This window comes from Astyanax mexicanus, chromosome 3 (assembly GCF_023375975.1).
Source record: "Astyanax mexicanus isolate ESR-SI-001 chromosome 3, AstMex3_surface, whole genome shotgun sequence".
In the NCBI taxonomy this organism is placed as follows: Eukaryota; Metazoa; Chordata; class Actinopteri; order Characiformes; family Acestrorhamphidae; genus Astyanax; species Astyanax mexicanus.
This window is the reverse complement of record NC_064410.1, coordinates 6003434-6012500: the sequence shown is the minus strand read 5'-3', so window position 1 is coordinate 6012500 and position 9067 is coordinate 6003434. Positions and strand designations below refer to the sequence as shown.

The 9067-nt window shown below is 41.0% G+C and overlaps 1 protein-coding gene across 7 annotated transcripts in view; it reads right to left on the bottom strand.

The window, feature by feature from the left end:
• The window catches only part of dnm2a (dynamin 2a), an 82356-nt gene that overhangs the window by 13844 nt on the left and 59445 nt on the right, over positions 1-9067 (bottom strand). For all 7 annotated transcript variants that reach the window (XM_022668018.2, XM_049475755.1, XM_022668020.2 and 4 more), the window contains 5 exons: positions 8887-8996; positions 8686-8797; positions 7144-7308; positions 3900-4123; positions 1389-1625 (listed from right to left, as the gene is read on the bottom strand). In XM_022668018.2, coding sequence (XP_022523739.2) covers positions 1389-1625; positions 3900-4123; positions 7144-7308; positions 8686-8797; positions 8887-8996 — 848 coding nt within the window. The remainder of the gene's footprint in view (positions 1-1388; positions 1626-3899; positions 4124-7143; positions 7309-8685; positions 8798-8886; positions 8997-9067) is intronic.

Below are 9067 nucleotides of genomic sequence, written 5' to 3'. Positions count from 1 at the left end.
CCAGCCTCCAGATTCAGACATGGACAGCTCATCTCCTCCTCCACACCTAATCCACTTTCAGCATGGAACTAATCATTTCTATTTTATTCAGATTTTAATTTATTTTTTATTTTTTTATTTAGTGATATTCAGTTAGTTTAGCTTCATTTTAGCTGTTCATTTGTCTTGCTCATTTTTAGTTTCCAATGAAATCATTTTGTTGGTTGTTTGAAAATGTTACATTTCGCTAAAAATATTCTATTTTTAGATCTGTTTTACTTAGTCAGTTAATTAACTGATTCCTTTTATGCTTATTTTGCCCTCTTAATCATTTAATCTCAACTTGGTTACTTTATTATATTATTTAATAACTTACAAATAGCCTTCTGCTATCTGTGTTTTGCATTCATTTCATCCATATTTTTGCACATTCTTTAAAAGCTTATGGATATGGAAATGCATCAGTATTGTGGGAGCAGTGTCGTCAACAGTAAAAATTTGCACCGCCATATAGACAAAATGCCCTCTATTACATGCATGTGGGCAGTGAACACATATATACGCATTTATTGGACTATAAGGCGCACTATCAATAAACGTCTATAAGGCACATTAAGCGACACTAGTAAGGATGCCTACATTTAAGTAAGCTTAAATTTACAATATTTTGTCTAAGAGTAAGTTTTCCTACATTAAGGTTTTCCAGCACTAAGGCTGGGTGCAGCAGCATTAGCATTAGCTGCTAACTGAAGTGCTAGCAGAACATAAAAGCTGCCCGATAGTCCTAGACTGAGGAACCCTGAGTGGTCCAGTAACCCAGGGTGCTATCAGCTAGCGGTTTGTCCCACGTAGCTTGTTTTAAAATAGTAAACACACAGACTACACTCTAATATACTCACCTCTGAATGGCGCAAGAGCTAGTGCTGCAGTAGCAGCTGAAGCCAATGCTGCTGCTGCACCCAGCCTTAGTGCTGAAGTAACTCTCTGAAAACGTACTCTTATAACTCTGTACTTCAGTGGAGTGGCTTTACTGCTCCTTAATACCTGACTGATAAAATTCATACATAAGGCACACTGGAGATCAAAGCGCACTGTCATTTTTTGGGAAAATTAAAGAATTTTAAGTTTTAATTTTGATCATTTTCCTTTGAATGCTTGTATAATTTGTTCCTGTCGCTATGTTGAGACTGACTGATTAACTGATTTATCCTCTATGTGGACCTATACTAGCATAATCACATAAGCACAACTTATACAAAATAGTGCTTCAAGATACAAATAATTAAACTGCATAAAAGTGCTGAAACTGGGAGTTACTGAAGCTCAAACACACAAGAGGCTAATATTCTAATTTCCACTCTAGAGGTGCTTTGTGAACGAGGCGGCCAGCCAAACACAAGCATCCTTACCTAGGCACCCCCGGGGGCACTCGGGCGGGGCGAGAGGGAATCTGAGGTGGTGCACTGAAAGGGTCCTGGCTGCTGTTTCCAAAGGCGTTCATGGGTTGACCCGGGCGTGAGGGAATGGGTGGTGCTGCAAAAGCAGGGGTGGGGTTGAGAGCAGGAGGTCCTGGGGTGGGTCCTCTGACTGCTGGAGGCCTGCTGGGGGGTGGAGCTGAAGCGGGTGGTCTGCGCTGAGGGGTGGGGCTGTGAAAAAGAGAAGAAAATGGAAAATGTCCTTGTTTTCATTTCTCTTAATGTAAAATGTACAAAAAACAAACAAACTGACAACCCAATAATGTCCTACAGCTGAAGTACAGCATTTAACAGGAGCACTTTTTTATTATCAGCCTGTAGCTTGATGCTAACCCCAGCTAGCACTGCTGGAGCAGCATCAGCATTAGCCGCTAACCACGCTAAGCGCTAGCTCTACTGCTGTGCAGAGGTGAGTATTATCGGCCTGTAGCCTGCTGCCAACCCCCGCTAGCACTACTGGAGCAGCATTAGCATTAACCCCTAACTGCGCAAAGCGCTAGTTAGCTCTTTCGCCGTTCAGAGGTGAGTAAATCAAACTGTAGCCTTAACGTTTTGTTTACATAACCTTGCTTAGATTTACTTAATTTGCTAAATGAAAAGGAAAACATGGTGACGCCTCTGTTCCTTACTAGTGTCGCATAATGTGCGTTATAATCCGTTTATTGATAGTGCGCCTTGAAGTGCGAAAAATACAGTGGTTCATCTCTTTAAAAAGGTGAGGAATAGACATATAGACGAATAGACCTGGTCAAACTATCATTTTAATAGAAGTCAGAAAAAAAAAACGTCCAAATGTGCCCTACAATTTGGCCGGGTGAAGCTATCGCTTTAAAGAATGTCTAAATATAACTGGCTCGAGCGCTAAAAAGGAAATGAAGAAGAATCAACAGTCAAAACATGGCCTACAACTGACCTGATCAAACTAACACTTTAAATAAGGTCAGGAAAAACTGACAGTACAAATATGACCTATGGCTGACATGCCCCCAGACTAACGCTTTAAATGAGTCCGAAAAAAAAACGTCCAGGCTTAACATGTCCTTTGGCTGACTTTTTTGAGAAAAAAAAAAAAAGGTCAGAAATAAACTACACTTCCCACTGTGCCCTGTGGCTGACCAGGTCAAACTATCCCTTTAAAGGAAGTGAAGAAGAACTGACAGTACAAATATGACCTACAACTGATCTGATCAAACTACTGCTTTAAATAAGGTCAGGAAAAACTCAGTGCTAATATGGCTTACAGGTGACCCAGTGAAAGTAAAACATTTTTTTTTTACACTTTAACTCTGAATATGTTTTTTTGTTGACCTAGCCAAAAACAAACTATTGCTTTAAAGAAAACTAGCAAGCCTAAACATGTCCTATAGCTGACCTAGTTAAACTATCGTTTTAAGGAGGTCAGGAACAACTGGCAGGTCTACACATGTCCTACAGATGAGCTGGAGGTCAGGAAAAGAGGACACTTCCAACTGTGACCTATAACTGACCTGGTCAAACTATCGCTTTAAGATTTTTTAGCACAAACCCACCAGATTGCTATAAGACGGACCCTTTCAAACAACTTCTTTTTTTATTTTTTATTTTTTCTGTGATAGAAAGCCAAAATTAACTTTTATTTTATTTTATTTTTCCGTTCCACCTTCAATGATGCACCCTCTGTGGTCAGCTGCACTCTTTAAGGTGGCTAGCTACCTAGCTAGCTAAATTTCCTGTTCCACCTTAAAAGATGCAGCCTCAATTTTCTGTTGCACTATTTAAGGTGGAACGGGAAATGTAGCCAGATGTACTACTAGTGATTTTTTTATGCTTGTTATGAAAAAAAGACTGAAACTACACATCAAACGATGGTAGTATAGTGGTTATTATAATTTCTAAAAAGGAAAATACTCAAATTTCTTTAAAATACTTTTTAAAAAGATTATATAAGTGGTTCTAATAGAGTGTCCTTCTGAAAAATTTCATTTTGTAGAGCCACAAAACCCGTGCCGTGCACCAAAAACAGAGCAGTAAGGCTAAGTTGTAGCACATGGGATGAAATTCGATTGCAAAAATACGAAAAGTATACAGTCAAAAAAAAGGTTCGAATCCCGTTCATGTAGCTTGCAATCAGCTGCCGGAGCCCTGAGAGAGCACAGTGAACCTTGCTCTCTCTCTGAGTGATGTCATGATGTCGATCAGCACAGGCATCTGTGAGCTGATGTATTGAAACCTGGTCGCTGCACTTTTCTCCAAACGAACCGGCTGCATCGGCAGCAGTTAGAAAAGAGGCGGAGTCTGGCTTCACAAGTATCGGAGGAGGCATGTGCTAGTCTTTACACTCCTGCTGTTCAGGCATCACTAGTGATAGGGGCAATTGAAAATTGGCTTTGTAAATTGGGGAGAAAATGGGATAAAAAAAAATAAAAAAATAAATAAAAACACAAAAACACGCTCCCTAAGTCTGACCTGGCCTCCGGGATCCAGTTGTCGTTGACGGGTGGGGGGACAGGTGCGGAGACGGTGGAGGTGCTGATGTCTCCGATGATGGTGAGAGCCTCCTTGAGGGCGTGGTACATACGCAGCATCTCATCCCTCCTCTGAGCCTGATCAGCTGACTCCTCCATCAGACTGTTCTGATCACTTGACGAGTACAGGTACGCCAGCAGCTCAGAGTGGATGAAATCCTTAGCCTGGAGAAAAAGAGAGAGAATGAGAGGAGATGAGAGATGCCAAAGGTCACGGGACAGCAGTATGTCAATTGATTATGAAGCGTTACCTCAGGGAAGAAAAAAAAAATCGTTCCCACATATTAGGATCTTTTTCCCACGCCTTACTTATGTCGTTCCCTTGCATTAGGATCACATTCCCATGCCTTAATTATCTAATTCCCATGCATTAGGATCTCATTTCCACACTTTACTTATGTTGTTCCCACACATTAGAATTATCTCGTTCCCAAGCCTTAATTACCTCTTTCCCATGCATTAGGATCTTGTTTCCACGCCTCAATTATCTTGTTTTCCCGCCTTAATTATCCTATTCCTATGCCTTAATTACCTGTTTCTCGTGCATTAGGATCTATTTTTCATGCCTTAATTACCTCGTTTTCCACACCTTTATTACTTCGTTCCCATGCATTAGGATCTTGTTTCCACATCTTATTTTCCTTGTTTCAATGCCTCAATTATCTCGTTCCCATGCATTAGGATGTCATTTCTATGCCCTAATTATCTCATTCCCACACATTAGGATCTCGCTCCTACACCTTAATCATCTTGGTCCCACGCATTACAATCTCATTTCCACGCCTTAATTATCTCATTCACACGCATTAGTATTGCGTTTTTACGTCTTGATTATCTCGTTCCCATGCCATAATTATCTTGTTCCCACACATTAGGGTCTTGTTTCCAAGCCTTAATTACCTCGATCCCACACATTAGGATCTCGTTTCCACGCCTTAATTATCTTGTTCCAACGCCTTAATAATCTTGATCCCACGTATTAGGATCTCGTCTCCGTGCCTTATTTATCCCCCCCCCCCAATCAGGATCCCATCTCCATGCCTTAATTATCTCGATCCAACATCTTAATTATCTTGTTCCCACATACTAGGATCTCATCTCCACAGCTTGATCATCTCATTCACATCACGTCTTAATTATCTTGTTTCCACGACTTAATTATCTCGTTCCTACGCGTTAGGTCTCTTCCCACGCCTCAATTATTTTGTTCCCACATACTAGGATCTCGTTTCCATGCATTATTTTTTTTCATGCACGTTCCACAGGTCAGCACAGCTCTCTTTAGCTTTAGCTTCTTAACGATATGGCAAAAAAAATCATGGGACACCATCTAGGTTTCTGTTCTATTAATGTCTGTGTAAACACAATGCCCTAATCTAATCTGTTTCCTGTACTCCACATCAACATTTCTCTGTTTTAACCAAACAACAGTGTTCTCGTTCAGATTACAGGTTCTGTCCATCATAAATGACTGTGCTCAGTGACGGAACATCGAGTCGAGAGGTGAAATTAATGTACCGATACCTCCATCACCAATATCAATAGCACAGTTCAGCGCGAGGCTGGTAACTCTACTGGAATCGGTTTCGGTTTATCTGCACCGGCATCATGTTACCCTGCAGAGCTTTTGGGAAATGAAGCCCCTGACCTCTCTCAGGGACACCACAATAAAACCAGAAGAAGAAGATGAGCGCAGTGTTTGATGTGCTCGGAGAGAGAGAGAGCATTTTTCCAGGCTAGTGTCATTCTGAAAGCCCACTCAGTCAAACCAAAACCCGGCCGCTTACAGCAAGCTGACATCAACACCGTCATGTGCTGAAGAGAAGCTTCTGTAATCTGATCTCACTTCCCTTGCACACACACTCACTCACACACACACACACATGCACAAACATACACAAACATACACACTATTATTTGGCCTTATTTAAAGAAGAAGAAAAAAGGTGAGCTGTTTGAAATCTACACTTTAACCTAGTGTACTGCTTTGTAATTATTTTAATTTATTTTAGAATATTTAATCTATATATATATACAGCTCTGGAAAAAAATAAAAGATTCAGTTTCTGAATCAGTTTCTCTGACTTTGCTATTTATAGGTAAAAAAAAAAAAAGATGCAGAGCTTTCAGACCTCAAATAATGCAAAGAAAACATGTTTATGGGATATTCCAGGATTTTGGTACATTTCCTGTCCCAGTCCTTAAATTTCAAATGTACATTTCCAAAATATCTAAATTACTATTTTTTGTGAAAAATGTACTTGTTATAAGACAAACTGTAAAATATGGTGGAAAAATAAGCTCCTTAGATATTATTCAAAAGACCGAATACCTTTGGACCACCTCAAAAAATGGCCGTTTTCTCTTGTCCCACTCATTGGGTGACCAAATTATTTGGCAAATTTAACAATTAAATTAAGCTCTAAATAAATGACTTCCTCTTGTATATTGTTGATATGCATCTCCTATACTTATGAAAACAACTTCTTTGGTCTACATTGTTTTGCATGTTACAGTATTTATGTTATTAAGTTGTGTCCCACAACATGCGCGCAACCCTGTTACCATAGGGAATTTTACCTGCAGAGAAAGAGTTAAAAATATCTGTCTACTGGCACAAAGGAAGTGACATCACCCCCCCCCCCCCCCCCCCCAAAAAAAAAAAAAAAAAAAAAAAAACACACAAACAAACCCACAAACACAAAAAACTACAAATACACACAAATAAACACACAAATATAAACACAAACCAACCCACAAACACACACAAAAGCACACACAAATACACACACACACACACACACACACACACACACAAACAAACCCACAAATAAACACAAATAGACACACTAATAAACACACTAACACACACAAAAACAAAACTGTAAAACCACACAAACAAAAAACTACAAACCAACACACAAAGACACACACACAAACACAAATAAACACAAAGACACACAAATAAACACACAAACACACACAAAAACAAAACTGTAAAACCACACAAACAAAAAACTACAAACCAACACACAAACAAAGACACACAAATACACACACACACAAACAAAACCACACACAAACACAAAAACAAAACCATAAAACCACACAAACAAAAAACTACAAACCAACACACAAACAAAGACACACAAACACACACAAACACAGGGCAGATCTGAACTTACACTGTTGATCATGAGGTGCATGATGGTCTTGGGCATCAGGTCTCTGATGGACTTGTTGACGATGCCAATGTACGAGTCCACCAGGTTCCGGATAGTCTCCACCTGTCTCTCCAGCTGAGGGTCCATGGAGAAGGTGTCTGTTGGAGCAGCATCCTCTGCCTCTGTCTGTACACACACACACACACACACACACATTTATACTTTTGTGAGTTGAGAGCAGCTGAACTGATGGTCTAGAATGACAGATGCACCAGCGGCACCTCACAGAACAATCTCTACACCACCCAGCATTAAAACCTAATGGTCCCCACTACTGCACAGTGTGTCCACCAGGGGGCACCACAGCATGGTTTACCCAGAGCCTTCACTCTTTCCTCCATCTAAACCTATACATAACTGTGTGTTAGAGTGTTTCTCTTCTCCTTACTAATTTTTTGATTGATTTTATAGTTGTCGCCCCCCCCCCCCCCCCCCACCATTTCTCCCTAATTTACATGTCCAACTACCCAACTTACTCATTAGGTCTCCCCCCATCACTAGTAATGCCCCAACACCAGAAGGGTGAAGACTAGCACATGCCTCCTCCGATACATGTGAAGTCTCTGACACACCGTCTCTTTTTCAAACTGTTGTTGATGCAGCATTGCCAAGTAGCATCACAGCACGTTCGGAGGAAAGCGCAGCGACTTGGTTCCGATACATCAGCTCACAGACGCAGCCTTGCACTGATCCACATCACCCTAGAAGTGATGAGGGAGATAGCACAATCTACTGTACCCACCCAGAGAGAGCAAGCCCAATTGTGCTCTCTCAGGGCTTCGGTAGCCGATGGCAAGCTACATGACCGGGATTTAAACCGGCGATCTCCTAAATATATAGGGGTAGCACTTAGCTCACTGGACCACTCGGAGCTCCTCATTGTATAAATTTAGTTGGTAATGTAAATGAAAAGCATATGTATGTGTAATAAAAACCATATTTATAGACAGACAGACAGACAGATATGTAATTAGACAGACAGACAGACGAACAGACAGATAGGTAATTAGATATGTAATTAGACAGACAGACAGATAGATAGATAGATAGGTAATTGGATAGATAGACAGACAGACAGACAGATATGTAATTAGACAGACAGACAGACAGACAGACACAGACAGACAGACAGATAGATAGATACTGTGCATATTGAGGAGATGACCGATATCAGCCACACAGACTGTGCAAGAATGCAGACATATAATTACCCTATATCGTTAATATTCGTATAAATTGCTATGAATCGTTACAAATTGTATAAATCGTCTCCAGAATTTCCAATATTAGTTACGAGCATCACCCCCTTTTAGCTGCGCATTGCAGCAGTGTGGGATAATATTGTCTGGTGTGGCCAAACAACAAGATGTGCAGAGCAGTCTCGAACACACCCACAAGAGACAAACACAGGGTGAACGCAGGGTTACTGATACAGCGAGATCTTCTGCTGAAAGTCTGTGATCCTCCACTCAAGACACAGAAGCAGAGTGAACACAGCAGTACCTGATCTTTCTCAGGGTAAACGCCAGCTCTGAGGAACGAGGCCTTCCAGCTGTCCACATCGTCCTGAGAGTCACAGGCCAGCTCGATCTGACGCAGGTCCTTATAAACGTTCCTGCAGGAGCAGACACACGGAAACACAGCTCAGAACACGAGAACACACACACACACAAACTCTAAAAACACACACATGACAAACCTGACCTTTGCTCAGTGTTGAAGATGGCAAAGGTGTGCTTGGTGGACATGAAGCCTTTCTCCACATCTCTGAGCTTCAGGTTATCCAGAGGAAGCATGTACTTCTTCTCTTTCTCCTACAGAGAGCGAGAGAGAGAGAAAGAGAGAGAGAAAGAGAGAGAGAGAGAGAGAGAGAGATTACCTTTAG